The sequence below is a fragment of the Panulirus ornatus genome, chromosome 50, assembly GCF_036320965.1.
Source record: "Panulirus ornatus isolate Po-2019 chromosome 50, ASM3632096v1, whole genome shotgun sequence".
NCBI classification, from domain to species: Eukaryota; Metazoa; Arthropoda; class Malacostraca; order Decapoda; family Palinuridae; genus Panulirus; species Panulirus ornatus.
The window spans coordinates 2,498,744-2,518,523 of record NC_092273.1 but is presented as its reverse complement, the minus strand read 5'-3'; the positions used below and the strand labels follow the sequence as shown (position 1 = coordinate 2,518,523).

Here is a 19,780-nt window from a genome sequence, read left to right as displayed (position 1 = left end):
ACATGCACACATATGTACATGGTCTTTCCCATCTAAAGTTGGGAAGACTGTGTTGTTTCATTTGTTCATGGCATTATTTTTTGCTCTCACTTTACTTTCTCCTCGTATTCCTTATCCTCCCTTGGTTGTGGCCAAAGCCAGAGCAACCTGAATAGATATTATTGTTTAATACAATCAAAAGGTAAGTCATCCTTTTATTTTGCCAGATATCCTGTACCAGGATGCTTAATCTTTTTGTGAAGTGTTTTTACTGGGGAATAAAATTGCATACAAATATGGTATAAAGTTGTAACATTTATTCTTCTTTCAGTATTCCTTTTTACTAACATGAAGTTCTTAGAAAATAAAGATTATTTCTTTTTAAAAGGTACAACGAGGAGAACGAGTCCTTGACAAGATCTTCATCCATGTGGTGATTGGTTTGGTGGTTTTGGCTTACATCAACATGGGCTGTGCAATAGAACTTAAAGTCATCAAGCAGACACTTCTCAGACCTGTGGCTCCTGTCATTGGTCTTTTGTCACAGTATTTGTTTATGCCTTTGGTAGGTCATTTACTATTTTTCAGGAATCTTTTATGATAACATCTAAATTGTTCAAGCATGGTAATGTTAACCAAATTTGATTTTAATAAATATATGATTAACACTTTTCTAAATAGTTCAAGAAAGTTCTTGTTAACTGAATTTTTTTAATAGGTATATGGTTAATACTCTTGTGTATGGATGACTCAAATGTGCACCGTTCAGAATCCATTCCTTCCCTCTGTAATTTCCCTTTCTGGGTCTGTAGGTGCATCTTATGATTTCAGTGGCTCACCAACCTTTCTCCTGCATGATCTGGACTTACCATATGTCTTAAGTTCAGCAGGCCTGTTCCCACCCTGGCCTTACTCCCTTCACCTCCCCAGTAATAGATATTTATGGTGGCAGTGAACAAACTAACTTTGTAATTGTACAGCTAGTATATAATTTATCATATGGTTCAGGTAATATTATTGAGAAGTCAGTTATGAGAAAAAGGATGTAGATAAAACATCATAAGACCAAATACCTCGTAAAAATTGATGATTATTGTAATCATATCTGCACTGGGATAGCATGAACCTCAACGAACTTCAAAAATTATGTTGTTTTAATATTTACTGTTTAGTGTTTATGAAATTATAGAACAATCATTATGAATGAAGATATATCAAGTGTAAGCAAGAATAGCATCTTAGATTCATGATTATAATTATTATAAGCATTTACACTCCAGTGGTCATACACATCTAAATAAACTTGTTGTACTGTTGGTGTTCTTATAAGTATTTCTATTAGGTGTATACTGTATACCGTTTGAGAACAATCACTTATGAACAAGTACACATAAGAATAATCAATGTAAGACCAAAAACCATCACAAATTGATAATTATTGCAAACATTTACATACTGTTCTACCTATTTGCTTCCGATCCATATACTTAAATGGGTCTTAGAATGGTGGATTGCATTATTGTGTTGCATATCATTGGTACATTTTTTTCTATCTGTATAGATTGTATCATACCAAGGATTATATTGTATTTGATACTTGTTTTTTATTTTCATTTGTTGTAGACTTTCATCTTTAGATATTACTCCCAAGTATTGAGAATTAATTTAGCTGATGATTTTCATTATGTTACCCTCCTCTTTGTTTCTGCTAGCATTGATCACTTTCATTTTATTTTCAATAATTTTCATACCATTTGTGTTCAAACTATCTGACCATCTGTCCATTGCTAATGGTGATATGTTATGATATAATTAAAAGCATATTTAGTTCTTTTCTACTTCCAGGCATCATATGCCATTGGATATGGACTCTTTTATGAAACTCCTGAGATGTGGTTGGGTCTGTTCCTGACTGGCTGTTCCCCAGGTGGAGGTGGCTCTAACATGTGGACTTATTTGTTAGGTGGCTCCCTTGACCTTTCTGTTACCATGACCTTCATTTCAACTGTTGCATCTTTTGCTGCCCTCCCTTTATGGGTGTTTTCCCTTGCCACATCCATATACCAAGGTAAAGATTTATGCATGAAACAACTTTATGATCTGATTGGACATAAGTTCAGGAGCTTTGGGAATTTGGAAGGTAAATGACATTTTGAAACAATGGGAAACTGAAAAAACAAGAGGTCTTTTGTATATGAATTTTCAAAGGTAATGAGAGATATATACCCCTTGATGTAGTTAACTTTCTGACCTCCATTATAATATCCAGTGGGCAGATGATATGAAGTCTACCCACTTGTTTATTCTTTATACCTTGTGTAGTAGTAAACGGTAACATGTATGTAGCTATTTTGCAAAGCTGCATGATTTAGAATGTTCTAAGATTTTTAATACCTCTTTCAGGAGGGTACTTCAAAGAGCTTCCTTACAAGAATATTGCCATGCTAGTCATTGGGCTGGTCCTGCCACTTTCCATTGGTTTGCTTATTAAGTGGCGGTGTAAGCGAGCTGCCCTTTTCATGAAGCGGCTTCTGAAACCTATCTCCATTCTTTTCATTATCTTCATGATGACTTTTGGAGTTTATGCCAATTTGTACATTTTTTCATTCTTTGATTGGAAGGTAAGTTCAGTAAATCAGAAGAGGAAACAAATTCAAATTCAGGATATTATGTTTTATCATCATACTTAATCACTGTTTCTTGCATCAGCGAGGTAGCGCCAGGAAACAGACGAAGAATGGCTCATCCACTCACATACACATGTATATTCATATATATACATAAATGCCCATACATGCACATATACATACAATTACATATACATATCAACATATACACACATATACATACACATGAATAGACATTTACATATATACACTTATAATGAGTTTTTAAAGGAAATCTATTTTTCTGACAAAAATGCTCAAATTTTTTTTTTTCAAAATTGGAAGATATAATATTCAGATTGGGGAAGAGCAGTGCGGTTTCAGAAGTGGTAGAGGATGTGTGGATCAGGTGTTTGCTTTGAAGAATGTATGTGAGAAATACTTAGAAAAGCAAATGGATTTGTATGTAGCATTTATGGATCTGGAGAAGGCATATGATAGAGTTGATAGAGATGCTCTGTGGAAGGTATTAAGAATATATGGTGTGGGAGGCAAGTTGTTAGAAGCAGTGAAAAGTTTTTATCGAGGATGTAAGGCATGTGTACGTGTAGGAAGAGAGGAAAGTGATTGGTTCTCAGTGAATGTAGGTTTGCGGCAGGGGTGTGTGATGTCTCCATGGTTGTTTAATTTGTTTATGGATGGGGTTGTAAGGGAGGTAAATGCAAGAGTCCTGGAAAGAGGGGCAAGTATGAAGTCTGTTGGGGATGAGAGAGCTTGGGAAGTGAGTCAGTTGTTGTTCGCTGATGATACAGCGCTGGTGGCTGATTCATGTGAGAAACTGCAGAAGCTGGTGACTGAGTTTGGTAAAGTGTGTGGAAGAAGAAAGTTGAGAGTAAATGTGAATAAGAGCAAGGTTATTAGGTACAGTAGGGGTGAGGGTCAAGTCAATTGGGAGGTGAGTTTGAATGGAGAAAAACTGGAGGAAGTGAAGTGTTTTAGATATCTGGGAGTGGATCTGTCAGCGGATGGAACCATGGAAGCGGAAGTGGATCATAGGGTGGGGGAGGGGGCGAAAATTTTGGGAGCCTTGAAAAATGTGTGGAAGTCGAGAACATTATCTCGGAAAGCAAAAATGGGTATGTTTGAGGGAATAGTGGTTCCAACAATGTTGTATGGTTGCGAGGCGTGGGCTATGGATAGAGATGTGCGCAGGAGGATGGATGTGCTGGAAATGAGATGTTTGAGGACAATGTGTGGTGTGAGGTGGTTTGATCGAGTAAGTAACGTAAGGGTAAGAGAGATGTGTGGAAATAAAAAGAGCGTGGTTGAGAGAGCAGAAGAGGGTGTTTTGAAATGGTTTGGGCACATGGAGAGAATGAGTGAGGAGAGATTGACCAAGAGGATATATGTGTCGGAGGTGGAGGGAACGAGGAGAAGAGGGAGACCAAATTGGAGGTGGAAAGATGGAGTGAAAAAGATTTTGTGTGATCGGGGCCTGAACATGCAGGAGGGTGAAAGGAGGGCAAGAAATAGAGTGAATTGGAGTCATGTGGTATACAGGGGTTGACGTGCTGTCAGTGGATTGAAGCAAGGCATGTGAAGCGTCTGGGGTAAACCATGGAAAGCTGTGTAGGTATGTATATTTGCGTGTGTGGACGTGTGTATGTACATGTGTATGGGGGGGGGGGTTGGGCCATTTCTTTCGTCTGTTTCCTTGCGCTACCTCGCAAACGCGGGAGACAGCGACAAAGTATAAAAAAAAAAAAAAAAAAAAAAAAAAAATAATATTCAAATGCTTCTGTACTTGAAATAATCATGGAAAATATATAATGCTATCACTTACCGATACGTATTCAGTAAATACGATGTAAAGTAGCAGAAATATTCTAAAATTGACTTCATTAAACAATTTAATTGAGTGTATTCAGAATGAAAAATACTTCTTATTTTAAGTTTTTAAAGGAAATTTATTTTTCTGAGAAAAATACCAAAAACTGAAGGTATTCAGGGTATTTTTGGCTCCAAAAACTGTTTCAAAATTGAAAGATATTCAAACACTTCTATACTTGAAATAATCATGGAAAATATATCATAATGCTCTCAGTTACCGATACATACCTAGTAAATATGATGCAAGGAGCAGAAAATATTTGAAAATTGATTTAATTTAAGCTGTTAAATGAATGTCATAAAGATGACTAAATGATATTTTAACACCAGATTTGTATTCAGCTAGAAAAATATTTCTTATAATGAGTTTTTAAACACTTCTATACTTGAACTAATCATGGAAAATATATCGTAATGCTCTCAGTACCCGATGTATACTCAGTAAATACGATATAAAGGAACAGAAAATATTTTAAAATCGACTTCGTTTACCAGTTTAATTGAGTGTCATAAAGATGAGTAAACCTTATTTTAACAACAGATTTGTATTCAGGAGGAAAAATACTTCTTATACTGTGCCTTTAAAGGGAATTTATTTTTCTGAAAAAATACCAAAAATTGAAGGTAATAGTTCAGGAGATTTTTTTTAGCTCAAAAACTTCTTGTTTCAAAATTTAAAGAGAAGACATTCAGACATTTCTATACTTGAAATAATCATGGAACATATATCATAATCCTCTCAGTTACCGAGTCATACCCAGTAAATGCAATGCAAAGGATTAGAAAATAGTTTGAAATTGACTTCATTTAACAGCTTATTTGAACATTATAAAGATGACTAAAAGATATTTTAACTCCAGATATATATTCAGCATGAAAAATACTTCTTATAATAAGTTTTTAAAGGAAATTATTTTTCTCAGAAAAATGCTAAAAATTGAAGGTATATTTTTTAGCTCGAAAAACTTGTTTCAATATTGAAAGACGAGATATTCAGACACTTCTATACTTGAGATAATCATGGAAAATATATCATAATGCTCACAGTTATTGATACATACCTAGTAAATATGATGGAAAGGAGCAGAAAATATTTTAAAATTGACTTCATTTAACTGCTTAAATGAACGTCATAAGGAGTTTTTAAAGGAAATCTATTTTTCTAAGAAAAATGCCAGAAATTGAAGGAAACAGTTACAGTGGCGTATTTAGGGTATGGCAGACAGGGCAGGTGCCTTGGGTGCCACTTGAAGGGGGGTGCCACTCAACAGGTTTGTTTTTGACATATGCTACCAGATTGACATTTTTAATGGTTTGGTTTTGTGAGATAAAAAAGAAACTTTCCTTTTTTTCAACTAAAGTAATATTTTGCTACTACCAGTTGCATTACCGCTTCTATGTTACAATTTTGATCAAATAAGTCATCAACTTTAAGTCTTTAAGAGTTTATATAAATTTAAGTTAGGCCAACTCTTCAACAGTTTGTAATTACATTGTATATATTTTTATATACATCCGCTGTATGTACATTTTCAATTAGGCCAGGGGCGCAATTTCAGTGCTTGCCATAGGCACTATTTTCCCTAGATACGCCCCTGGGGGGAGGGATAAGGGCTGTTTGATGAGAGAAGTCTGGATGATCTGGCTGTAATGACACAGAATTAAAGGATAAGGGGCAGAATGATTTAGGTGGTAAGGTCCAGGGTTAATGAGAGAAAATGATAGAAATAGTGGTTGGCACTCCTGGTGAAGGAAGAACCATTGGACTGTTTTGGTAAATAGAGAAGAGGTAGTAAAAGCTTCACGGAAGATGAAAGCCGGCAAAGCAGCGGGCCTGGATGGTATTGCAGTGGAATTTATTAATAAAGGGAGTGACTGTATTGTTGACTGGTTGGTAAGGTTGTTTAATGTATGTATGATTCATGGTGAGGTGCATGAGGATTGGCGGAATGCTTGCATAGTGCCATTGTACAAAGTCAAAGGGGATAAGAGTGAGTGCTCAAATTACAGAGGTATAAGTTTGTTGAGTATTCCTGGTAAATTATATGGGAGGGGATTGATTGAGAGGGTGAAGGCGTGTACAGAGCATCAGATTGGGGAAGAGCAGTGTGGTTTCAGAAGTGGTAGAGGATGTGTGGATCAGGTGTTTGCTATGAAGAATGTATGTGAGAAATACTTAGAAAAACAAATGGATTTGTATGTAGCATTTATGGATCTGGAGAAGGCATATGATAGAGTTAAGAGAGATGCTCTGTGGAAATGTTTTAAGAATATATGGTGTGGGAGGCATGTTGTTTGAGGCAGTGAAAAGTTTTTATTGAGGATGTAAGGCATGTGTACGTGTAGGAAGAGAGGAAAGTGATTGGTTCTCAGTGAATGTAGGTTTGTGGCAGGGGTGTGTGATGTCTCCATGGTTGTTTAATTTGTTTATGGATGGGGTTGTTAGGGAGGTGAATACAAGAGTTTTGGAAAGAGGGGCAAGTATGCAGTCTGTTGTGGATGAGAGAGCTTGGGAAGTGAGTCATTTGTTGTTCGCTGATGATACAGCGCTGGTGGCTGATTCATGTAAGAAACTGCAGAAGCTGGTGACTGAGTTTGGTAAAGTGTGTGAAAGAAGAAAGTTAAGAGTAAATGTGAATAAGAGCAAGGTTATTAGGTACAGTAGGGTTGAGGGTCAAGTCAACTGGGAGGTAAGTTTGAATGGAGAAAAACTGGAGGAAGTAAAGTGTTTTAGATATCTGGGAGTGGATCTGGCAGCGGATGGAACCATGGAAGCGGAAGTGAATCATAGGGTGGGGGAGGGGGCGAAAATTCTGGGAGCCTTGAAGAATGTTTGGAAGTCGAGAACATTATCTCGGAAAGCAAAAATGGGTATGTTTGAAGGAATAGTGGTTCCAACAATGTTGTATGGTTGTGAGGCATGGGCTATGGATAGAGTTGTGCGCAGGAGGGTGGATGTGCTGGAAATGAGATGTTTGAGGACAATATGTGGTGTGAGGTGGTTTGATTGAGTAAGTAATGTAAGGGTGAGAGAGATGTGTGGAAATAAAAAGTGTGGTTGAGAGAGCAGAAGAGGGTGTTTTGATATGGTTTGGTCACATGGAGAGAATGAGTGAGGAAAGATTGACCAAGAGGATATATGTGTTAGAGGTGGAGGGAACGAGGAGAAGTGGGAGACCAAATTGGAGGTGGAAAGATGGAGTGAAAAAGATTTTGAGCGATCGGGGCCTGAACATGCAGGAGGGTGAAAGGCGTGCAAGGAATAGAGTGAATTGGAACGATGTGGTATACCGGGGTCGATGTGCTGTCAATGGATTGAACCAGGGCATGTGAAGCGTCTGGGGTAAACCATGGAAAGTGTGTGGGGCCTGGATGTGGAAAGGGAGCTGTGGTTTCAGTGCATTATTACATGACAGCTAGAGACTGAGTGTGAACAGCGACAAAGCAAAGCAAATAAAATATAAGAATTTGAGTTCAGGATTGATGTAAGTTATAGTTAAAGTAGATTAGAAATGTGGATTGATAGTTAATGTACATGCACCAGATGTGGAAGTAGGAAAGTGGGATGGATTTCATTCTGGGAGGAGCTTTTATCATGCAAAATATTGATTCTTGGTGCTAGGGGATCTAGGTGCAAGGATGCATAATTGGCAATTGATGCTATGACTTGGGAGAATGGGGTTTCAGTATAAATGAAACTGAAGAAGAGCTTGTGTGGACATATTTTTCAACAAGTTTCTTAATTTCATGTTATGATGTCTGGTTGCTCTATATCTTCATCTCTCACAGAACTGTGCATTGTAAACATCATCGATCTTTTTTAAAATCTTAAAGGTGTGATCAGGTCACCTTACCCTTCACTCTCTTCTCAATATGGGCAAATTTAAAGTATATAGCCTTTCCCTTTAACTCAGCTCTCTTAATTCTGTTACCATCTTTGTTGCCCACCTTTGAACTTTCCATATTAGCTCTTTTTGCTTTTTAAGGTGCAGTGATCAAACATGAGGAACATATTCAAGTTCTAGCCTTAGGTAGAATATGTTATTCTAATATGTGCCATCAGACATATTGTCTCCCTTACTATTCTTCTTACAAGGGGCTCTGGCAACAGGTTAGGGACATTGTCATCTACCTAGTCCCTCTCCAACACAGAATCCTGAAGCCTAATTTCTACTAACTAATAATCATACTGGGGCCTTCTTTGACTCTGTTCCATCCTCATTACTCTACATTTGCTCAGGCTGTTTCATCAATTATGGACCAGGCCAACTTCGGACTCTATTTAATGGTCTCCTTGTAAGTACGTGCAAAGCTATTTGCTTTTCACTTCTTTCATGGCCTTTATATCATCTGCAAACATACTCATGTAGGAGTCCATACACTCTTGCAAGCCATTCACATAGAGTAAGAAGAGTAATGGTTCCAAAACAGAACCTGGAGCACTCCGTTGGTGACCTTCACCCCTTTGGAGTAGGCTCCTCTTATGTGTGTAGTTTAATCTTTTCCAGTAAGATAATCTTAACTGTAATTACATATTTGTGCTATACAGGGAGGGAGTTGCACATTCCTGTTTTTTGTCTCATGAACATTCTTTCCTTTCATACAACTTCTTAAATTTATGTGTCCCGTCTGTGTGTGTGTGTGTGTGTGTGTGTGTGAATAAGGTATTGGTGTATATTGGGAGGAATTTTTTTCTTTATTTAGCTTGTTCTATTCATCCACTTTTCCTGTATTGTGGATATTTTTTTCACTTTTCTAATAAATTTCAATGATATATTCTTGTTATTTCTTCTAGTTGACTGATATATACCCATGCCAAAGAACATTTCCAAAATGATTCAGAAATATGAAAGTTGTAATCATGTCTTCTGTTAAGATGCCCTGAAAGTGATTTGTTAGCTTATTTTGTTGAAGTAATTGAGATCAACACCAGATTAATATGTTTATCTATTGTTCATGTCCAGGTTGCTGTGGCTGGTATGCTACTGCCGTGGCTTGGGTTTGTCTTTGGTGGTTTAGCTTCTGTTTTGTGTCGTCGCAGTTTGGAAGAATCAATAGCAATCAGTATTGAGACTGGTGTTCAACAGACTGGATTATCAATCGGTATTCTCAAGGTAACAGTCTCAATAGGGTTAGTAAAATCAGAAATTAGAGATTAGTTTACAGTATTTTCTGTTTAATGTGGTGTTATGTGAGTTTAAACCTAGTTTGAGCCTTACAGATAGAAATGTATTGTCTTCCCTTGGGATTGGGTCCTTAGGTCAAGGATAATGAATTTAGATAATTGGGCTTTGCTTTTAAGACACCAGATTACAGTATTATTTAATATTGTTGCAATCACTATTTCTGTGGCAATTCGTTGTTTTTACAGCCCTCGGGAAAGGTTGCCTAATCTGTGTCCATTGAGACAGTAACAGATTATATCAAGATCATAGATAGTAACAGAGTATGTGCTGCCAAGTTTTTAAGTCAGTACTTTGTGATATGAGAAATGAGAAAGAGCCATCTTGGTCTGCTTGATAGCATATGCCAGTAACAAAGAATCTGCATTTTACTCTGTAATACTTTGTTGTTTGTTGATTGCCTTAACCCATTACTACAACTACTCCAGATTTGATAAATGTTCCCTAAGTGCAGCAAGTTTCTAAAAATTCCCCCTTTTTTTTTAACACCTGAAAGAAATATTAAAAAAAACATTTTCATAATCATTGTTATACAACATGATACATGCATGGTTAGATTATCAAATAAATAGATGTTTAGTGCTGCACTGGCATAATATATACACATCTTATTATGCAATCTTGTTATAAATCCGAATACTATGTGTTACGTTATTTATGTACATTATCGATATAAACCTCTAAGCATTGTCTGTGTCCATTTTCTTTGCTGCCTGGGCAGTGAAAAAATGATGTACTAACTTCCCTCTCATTTTCATGGTTACTTACCAGCTAAAATGAAAAAATATGAGTGACGGATGTGGAAACATTCTTTGAGATGCCAGTAGTTGCTTCCTGACTCACAACTTTACTGTTAACTATGCTTGACATTTTGAAATGCTCAGTGCTGTATAAGGCACACTTGCAGTCAACTGCCAGCAGCCAGAGGCATCCTGTGTGTTATGCAGTATGTTAGCAATCAGTGTGTTATTATGCATTTACCTTGTTGCATTAGATGTTGTATCAGCAAACTGCGAGTCCTATTGAAGGGATAAAAAACAGAATCCTTTTGATATGCTTATGAACCAAAATATTGTGTAACTGATGAGGCATTATAGCTAGAAAGACAGGTCTAATAGTATATGAATTATATTGTGGGTACTATGATACAATGGTACATTATACTCTATTATACAGATAGAAAAATTGTTATGAGGCACATAACTGGTTTATCTCGCACAACAGACCACCACTACCCTCTTTACTGTCTTGTGATTTACATGAATTATATGTTGATGCAAATAATAGTCATCACAGATGTATTTCTTTTTATCCACACCAGGTAGCCCTGAGGAAGTATGCTCCACTTGGGGATGTAACAATGGTGATTCCTGTTGCTGTTGCAACCATGACGCCAATACCACTTACCATCGCTTACATCATCAAGCGTATCCGAGACTGCCGCCGGCAACATAACACATATGAAATAGATGAGGAAAATGTAAGGGAAAATGCAGAAATTTCTTTGTCCAGTACTGCAGCAATTCAGAATGATTCTAATAACTGTAATAACAGTGCAAAGAAATAATTTGCATAACAATATAGTATTCTCCTGGGCTCTCAGGAGAGGTGCAGTATTACACACAAAAACTTTAAAAGTGTTTTTATACATTTGTAGATTTTTTTTTATACAGATATGTAAAAAAAAAAATAAATTGATAAAAATTCAATACTGCACTTGATATTTGCTCACTTAGTCATTTCAAGAAAATGTAGATGGATATTAGGATAGTTTTTATGAATATATTAATTTTTCACCTCACTTATTTCAAGTGAACTTTTGAAACCATATGAATGGATATTTTTAATACAAATAACTGTAAATATGTGACTGAAGTTGATGATTTTGATTTCATTATTCAGAATAATTGGTCTGTGAAGTAGACAATGATATACAGAAAATTATATTCCTACTTTAACATTTTCAGGTGTATCAAATTTGCCTATACCATCAAAATAAATCCAGTAACATTTTGAATTCATGACATTACTCTGAATTATCAGGTGGTATCCAGATGGGCTCATTTACATGTCTATTTCTTAAGTTCTGATAGTATAGGTAGATTACATGGACCATGTTGGTGCAAGACCTTCTGAGTTACAGAAACACAAATATGGGTAGTGTTATGCAAGGATCTTATTATCATGGTACATATACACTTATGGATTGTAGGAATTTCTGACTACTCTTATTGTGTGGAAATCTGAATATTGATTCACAACTCTTTCAAAAATTTAGAGGTTTTTAAGAGTAACAAGCACCTAAAGCTGAGAGCAGTTTGTCTTAATGAGACAGCTGTTGATGGATACAAATTAAATTTTCTTGCAAAGGCCTTTTTTTATGTTGCAATGAATAATCATACTATTAATTTGGTGCCTTGGTAATTATATGAAGATAGCTGTCTCATGGCATTCAGTGAAGCTGTGCCAATATACTAAAACACATATTTGATCATTGACGATAATAATTGTTTTACAACAAATGCTTTTGTATTTTCATTTATGATATTTTGCACAAATTCTGTAGATTAGATATATGTTTATTTCTGATTACAAATTTACCCTGGCAGTGGGCATCCTTGCCCTTTTGCCTGTCTGTGAGGTTGGCATTAATGGTACCAGTTTTATCATATTAATTAATGAAGAAGGTATATATATATATATATATATATATATATATATATATATATATATATATATATATATATATATAAAATCTTAGGGGATAGGGGAGAAAGAATAATTTCCACATATTCTCTGTAAACAAGAGCAGATAACATACAGACAACATACAGATATCATACAGATAACATACAGATAACATACAGATGGGTGAGAAAGAAAATTTTGAACTTTAAGCTAATGATTTTTTTTTGCAAGATCTGTATTCAAGGATAAGATTCAATATCATCCATCTTAAAACTGGGAATAATGAAATATATTTTCTGGTTCTGGTATATTTGAACATTCTAGAATCTTCATTGTGATTCTCAGTCAAATTAGAGACTATAATTACATGATGTCAAGTTGGCTCTGCTACAGTCAAATGCCCTTTAGAATTGAACAATGTGATTCAGTTAAGTATAATCTGTATTGTTATAACTCTTGATAATGGAATGTCAAAAATATAGAGTTACAGTCAAATATGAATTTCATATAAACCATAAAAGAAATAAAAACACTATAGAAATTGTAGACAGAGTTTTGTAAACACTGATGAATAGTTATAAAGGAAGGCAGAATATATAATTTTATATGAATATTCATTTTGATTTTTTTAGATATATTTTGAAGGACACTGAATGTAAAAATATAAGCTCATTTTATGTAGAGGAGGTTGGAAAGTGGAAGACCTTAGCAAGTGTTCTAAGTTATTGTGTTGCAAATATTAACACTAAGAACATTTAGTGAATTTATAGATTTTACCAAATACTTGAAAAATAGGAATTTAAGCTGTTCAGATCTGAAAGGAATGACTAAGCAAGTGAACTGAACCATACAGATAGGCAAGGTCTGAAAATGAGTTTGGAAGTGATTGCAAAATCAGGCTATGTTTACAACAACTTGTTCACCAAGATAGTTATGATGACGTGGCTCAAGAAAACTATCTACCGGTGCGAGAAAGAGGCCCTCATGAAGTTACATTTTATTACCATCTGTCATGTTAGTGCTTGCATGGGTGTTGGTCTCTGTTTCTGAATATATTTGCACTTATTTGGATATATAGTAACAATCTTTATGTGTGAAATGTTAGTGATATGTTGGCAGAAATGACAGCTGATTTTAAATTTCATATATTCTCCCTTACCAGGTGGCCCTAGTGACTTTGTCAACTTCCAAAACTATGGAGAAGAAGTAAAAGATATGCTTCCTGCAAAATAACACTTATATCACTGATCTGGGTGAGCTTATAAGCTGCTAAGCAGCTCTTGCTATGTATTTCTGTTAGATATATTAGAAAAGTATTTTTCATTGTGTAGTTGGGGGTGATATGTTCTCAGTGGGCTGAACTTGGCCACATGAAGTGGTTAAGCTAAACACGAATAATCTGTGGGTATTGGCTATTGATGATAGGCTGTGGTTTCAGTCTCGTATACATTGCTGCCAGAGAGTGGTTGTGGACAAATGAGACCAATGTTCATTTGTTCTTGACAGTACGTTGCAGAGTTGAGAGAAACAAATGGGTATAGAAAAACAATATTTCACATAGCACTTTTTTTCAAATTTTAGACACCTATATTATACTTGTTTGTTGGCCAAAAAAAAAGATGAAGTACTATGCATGTCTGTTTACATAGAGTAATTCTAAAGAAATATCCTCTGTGTCCTCATAAAGATAGAGATATGTATCAGAAAATCATTTGTTTATCTATGTATCTGGTTATTCCAACCTACCTTGTTCTCATAACAGTCTCTAACAAATCATAACTGACAGCATATGAAGGAGTACTGTGGCTGTCTTACTTTAGGAAGCATTGGCTTTTCCAGTCTCCTGGATCATAGAAAGATCAAGTAAAGAGTAGCATAGGGTAAGAGTAACCGAAACATGGGGAGTGTGTGAGAAGTTGAGGGTATTTAGTGAAGCAATGGTTAAATATGCAGGTGAAGCATGTGGCATGTAGGAGGTGGGTTGTGGATGAAAGATAAAGGGTAGTGAGTGGTGGGAAGAAGCTAAATCGCTAGTGGGAAAGAAAGAGGTGGTGTGTGAATAGTACCTGCAGGGAAGGAGTTGTGAGTGATTTGGGAGGAGTACAAAAGAAAGAGGAAAGAGGTCAAAAGAAAGGTACAAGAGCTGGAAAAAAGGGCAAATGAGAGCTAAGGTGCAAAAGAGTAATCATAGAGGTAAGATCACGCAGTACTCAGCAAGCTGCTACATCACATCAATATTGTGTGGCTGTCAGCAATCAAGGATAGGCTGTTTTGAAAACTTTCTCTCCATACACCTTGAAGCTCTAAAACTCCCTACCATTTCATGTCTTTCCCAAGAACTATTACTTGGCACTTTTTAAAAGGCAGGTTTTGCATTTTCTCCAAAATTTGTAAGTACTTTTCCTTGTCTCTTCCTTTTCCCTTTTATTAACTTCTTTACATGTCAGTTAAGGCCTGGTCTTGATGTGGACTTTTATCCATGACTTGAACCTTGAAAAAAGTGAATAGCATGAAGGAAAACAAGAGAACATATGGGTGTAAGAGTGAGGAGAGTGGAAGGGGGAGTGGTAACTGGCAAATAAAAGGTGAGAGATATTTAGTATTTTGAAAAAATCTGAAAGTGTTGGGTGATAGGGTGGGGGATGTAGTATGTTTGGAGTGAGGTGGTATGTGAGGTGACTCATGCCAAATGATATGGTGAAAAGAGAGAAGGAAGTACCCTTATATAAAGGCAAGGGGGCAAAATTGAATAAGCAAATTACATAGGTGTAAATCTGATGAATATACCTGGTAAGTTATAAGGAAGAGTGATGATTTCAGAAAGGGTCAAGACATGCACAGATCATCTAACTGAGGCAAGAGATGGAGAATGTGTGGACCAAGTCTTTACTTTGAAGAATTTGATAGAAATAGTTGGAGAAAGAAAGAGAAGTTGTATGTAGTGTTTATGGATCTTGAAAAAGCACGACAGGGTTGACCTAGAGGCCTTGTGTAAGGTGCTACAAATATATGGGGTTCATGAAAAGTTTCTAGATCCATCGAAGAGTTTTAACTGGGTGAGTAAGGTATATGTGCATGCAGCAAGTACGACAGGGGAAATCATTCCTGGTCTATGGAATGCTGGTGGTAGGGGTATAGGGAGAGAAGCACTTGGTGTTTACGTATGAAAGCTCTGGTGGCAGACTTTAGTAGGTGGTAGACAGCCAACAACCAGGGAATTATATTACCAGTGTTACTTGCCTGGGTATTAGGAGGGTTAGTGACATCTGCTTAGTAAGCCAGCACTTCAGTGGTTGTCAGGTTGCTCTCTTCTGATCCAGGTTGCTGTCTTTTCTTTTTGCCTCACTAACACGTGGACTGCATGCATTCTCTCCACAAATGTACAATCTCTTCTTGTCAAACGTATCACTTCACAACATTTTACTCACACTGCTCATTCTTCATAACTTTGGATTTTCTTGTGGTAAACACTATGTGCTATCATTGCCTTTTGGCAAAATGGTAGGAGCAGTAGATTAGAAGTAAGAGACAGGAACATTGAGGCAGGAGCATTAGGTAGAAATCTTAGGTAGAAGTAGTTGGAAGGAGCAAACACTGCACAAGAATTGCCCTCTGCCAGTGGCCTGTTAAGGATGAGGCAGTAAAGGGTAAGAAGTAGCCTTGGAGTTCACTAGTTATGGAGATTCTATTGATGTGGCCACCACCCAGAGGGACAGAAGTTCCAGTTGGAACAGGCATCATATATATATCTTTCTTTTCTTTCATACTATTCGCCATTTCCCCCGCGTTAACGAGGTAGCGTTAAGAACAGAGGACTGGGCCTTTGAGAGAACATCCTCACCTGGCCCCCTTCTCTGTTCCTTTTGAAAAAAAAAAAGAGCATGATTTCCAGCACCCCCGCTCCCTCCCCTTTTAGTCGCCTTCTACAACACGCAGGGAATTACGTGGGAAGTATTCTTTCTCCCCTATCCCCAGGGATAATATATATATATATATATATATATATATATATATATATATATATATATATATATATGAGAGAGAGAGAGAGAGAGAGAGAGAGAGAGATAGCAGACTCCAGAAAATATATGAGGGACTTCAAACAACCCAACCTCTAATCTCCTTGAGGCAGTTTGAAATAGAGAAAGCGGTCAAAAACTCAAGTTAGTATGATGAGAGTAGAGAGGTTTAGAATTGACTCAAGAGGGAATACCCGTAACATTTACTTAGATGATGGAGATGTAAATAATGTCGATCACAAATTTGGAGCAAAATATTTATCAAAATTATTCTTAAACATATCTATGGTACCGCTTTCAACTGTTCTAACTGGTAAATAAATCCATACGCAAACAGTCAAGTTAAAGAATAAGTGCTTTGGCTTATCTGAAGTAAACCTTGATATAGTGAGTGAAATCAGTTCAGTTAACTTTAAGTAGCTTAGTAGAATGAAATTTATAAAGCCTTTTCGTGATTTTGAAAATATCTGTAAATAAACATCTCAATTTTTTTTTAAGAATGTCTCGTTGAAGTTTAAGTTAAGATGCTGAACATAAGAATTGAGATAGCAAAAGGCAAAAGTTGGAAAAAACAAATGGAAAGAGAGAAAAATGTTTATTCTTTGATTTGAAGGTATCTATAGTCTTCTGTATGACATCTGAATGATATATTCTTGTTATACTAGTACTTAGCTGGAAAATGAGTCTTCACTGCAATTATATTTTGCTTTTGATTTCTTACTGTTAGATGTGATATGAAGAAATTTTCGTAACGTAGAGTTTGTGCTTTTTGTATGTATTAATTTAGACCTATATGTGTGAAAGCAGTGAAATTGAATGATTGCGAAAGTTGGCTTTCTTCAAGGGAAACCAAGAGAGTTGATGTAGGGTTAGATTTATTGTATATTGATTAATAGTTTGAAGGGGTTTCTCCTCACTTATGAATTTCCAAAGAGAATTAAGAAGCCCATTCAATGTCTCATTTTGAATTTAAAGCTCTTTCGGAAGTTGATAGATATATAGTGCTTGTCCAGCTATGGGCTGACCGACCCCTTTCTTTCTCTGCTTTATTTGGAGTATGTAAAGCTCAGTCATATTAAAAATTAGCCAAGAAAAAAAAAATTGTGAAGTAATGTTCCTGAAGTTACCCATAAAATTGATAATAAAAAACAGTATCCTTTCTGTTTTCTATGGTAGAAATAGGGGATAACCTTTGTAGCTATATCTGAATAGATAAATTGGATAACCGATAGGTGTATGGATAATTGGTAGGTATATGGATAACTCTGATAGGTGTATGGATAACTCAGATAGGATATCTCAGTGGATAGACGAAATCCGGTTGAGTTTAATGCCTCTGTAACCCAGTTTCTACCGATCTCTATCGAAAACACAACGCTTGTCTCCGACGGTTTTGTAAATCCACCTCGACTCCATGAACATATTTGGTTCTACTGTGACATCAAATCTTTCTTGGAAACCCCACATTACGGAAATAGGTATGTCTGCTTCCAAGAAACTGGGAGTCCTGAGTGGATGTCGAAATTTCTTTTCTTCTGAAGAGTTGCTCTGTTTACACAGGATTGATCCATCCTTGTATGGAGTACTGCTCTCACATCTGGTGTGGTTCTGCATCCTTGCTTGACATAGTTGAGTAGAAAGCGGTCCAACTTATAAACTCTTCCAGGCTAACTTCAAGACTTGACCCACTTGCCCTTCGCCGCAATGTTGGTTCACTTTTCCTCTTCTATATGTATTACCTTGGATTTTGCTCCTGAGAGCTGGCTGCTTGTGTTCCCCCCACCAGTAGCTACCAGTAGCTAGAGCATGCAATCCTTGGCAAGCTGCTGTGTCATATGATTACAATACGACCATTAGCAACTCAGGGATGGATGGGCCGTTTTGATAACCGTTTCTTTCCGTACACATCAATGCTTTGGAACTCTTCCTTTCTTACATCTTTCCCAATAACTATCACCTGCCATACATTTTATAAGACAAGTTTTTCAATTCCTCCAAAATTCGTAAATACTTTTTCTTTCTTCTTCACTTTCATAATCCTCTCTATATATCAGTTAAGGCCCGGCCTTGATGGGGACTTTTGTCCGTGACTGGAGCCTCCAACTTTAAAAATGAAAAAGCAAAAACAAAACAAAACTGGGAGTTGTATGTATAACTCTGGTAGGTGTATGTATAACTCTGGTAGGTGTATGTATAACTGGTTTGCATTTAGAAGAATGTAAGATGTATTACGAATAACTCTGGTAAGTGTTGGTAAGTGTATAGATAATTATGGTATGTGTCTAGATAACTGGTGCGAATAACTGCTGGCATATAACTGTAGAGTCATTAGCCACGACACTGCCATGGTTAACTACCACTCATACCAATGCTTGAGTTTGGTATGATAACACCATAGTCATAACGCTCTTCTTAGCAACTGTAATTAAACAACTGACAATAACGTTGTATGACCTCATCTGACCTAGAATGAGGTTTGAGATCAGCAGTTGGACATTTTTGACCTTAACGACATAGGCCATCCTGCAGAAATATGGTGACTGAATAGCTAATGAGCTTGGTGGTCACGCCCACAGTGTTAATGCCCCACTGTGTGGTTGACCTCACTTTCTCGTCAATACTGCAGAAGCCGTCACCCGTCAATCAAAATGCCGACTCTCGTCGCACCACAACCGCCGTACTGATGCCTCAAGTTCTGGCAACGTCACTGCAGACTCAAGGAACCCTGGCGGTCTCTACACTGTCATCGGCACCACACCAAGTGACTCCTGACCTCTTATCTGTGTGGCAGGGTTCTAAGATGCTGCATCTTCTATGACCCTTTCGTCAGGACTTACGTGGGACATCACCACCACCTTGCACCATGGGATTTACAGCCTTGTTCTCCTGCTGCATAAAGAGCAAACGGCAAATGCTCTCTTATTCAGTACCACAGAACGCTTTTTCCCTTCTGCAGAATCTCCACAAGATCCATTAGTCACACACCTCTCCTGAGGGGTACCCGTGTCACCTCCTGCACCTACACCAGCGCGGCGGGACTCTTGCTAAGCCTGCTTCTCTCACCTCACCAGACCTCACCACCTTACCATAGTCCTCCACCACGTGTACCACCTCTGCACATGACTTAATAATCACATTGGTGTTATCGTTGCTCGTGTTTCCATCTCCTCTCAGTCCTTCATCATCACAAAAAAATCACACGCTTCATAAACCAACCCTGAAGACCACACCTGAAGACCACACCTCAAGACCACACCTCAAGACCACACCTGAAGATTTATTTGTGTGGTTCGTAACTGTCGCAATGCTGTTAGCACGTCTCATTAATATCATGTTCCACTCAACTGTGTTATTGCCCCATCAATGCCTCAGCTATGTTATCGTAGTATTACGCCCCGCCCCCATCAATATCTCA

The 19,780-nt window shown here is 37.0% G+C and overlaps 1 protein-coding gene across 8 annotated transcripts in view; it reads left to right on the top strand.

Annotated features, from left to right (window-relative positions):
* LOC139764480 (hepatic sodium/bile acid cotransporter-like) overlaps positions 1-19,515 on the top strand; it is a 30,852-nt gene extending 11,337 nt beyond the window's left edge. For 6 of the 8 annotated variants that reach the window (XM_071691057.1, XM_071691052.1, XM_071691058.1 and 3 more), the window contains 6 exons: positions 368-544; positions 1,825-2,047; positions 2,383-2,600; positions 9,440-9,589; positions 10,980-13,360; positions 13,509-19,515. In XM_071691057.1, the coding sequence (XP_071547158.1) occupies positions 368-544; positions 1,825-2,047; positions 2,383-2,600; positions 9,440-9,589; positions 10,980-11,225 (1,014 nt within the window). In that variant the 3' untranslated portion in view covers positions 11,226-13,360; positions 13,509-19,515. The remainder of the gene's footprint in view (positions 1-367; positions 545-1,824; positions 2,048-2,382; positions 2,601-9,439; positions 9,590-10,979; positions 13,361-13,508) is intronic. The other 2 variants (XM_071691054.1, XM_071691053.1) reach the window with 2 other exon arrangements.
* Positions 19,516-19,780: the final 265 nt, after the last annotated feature.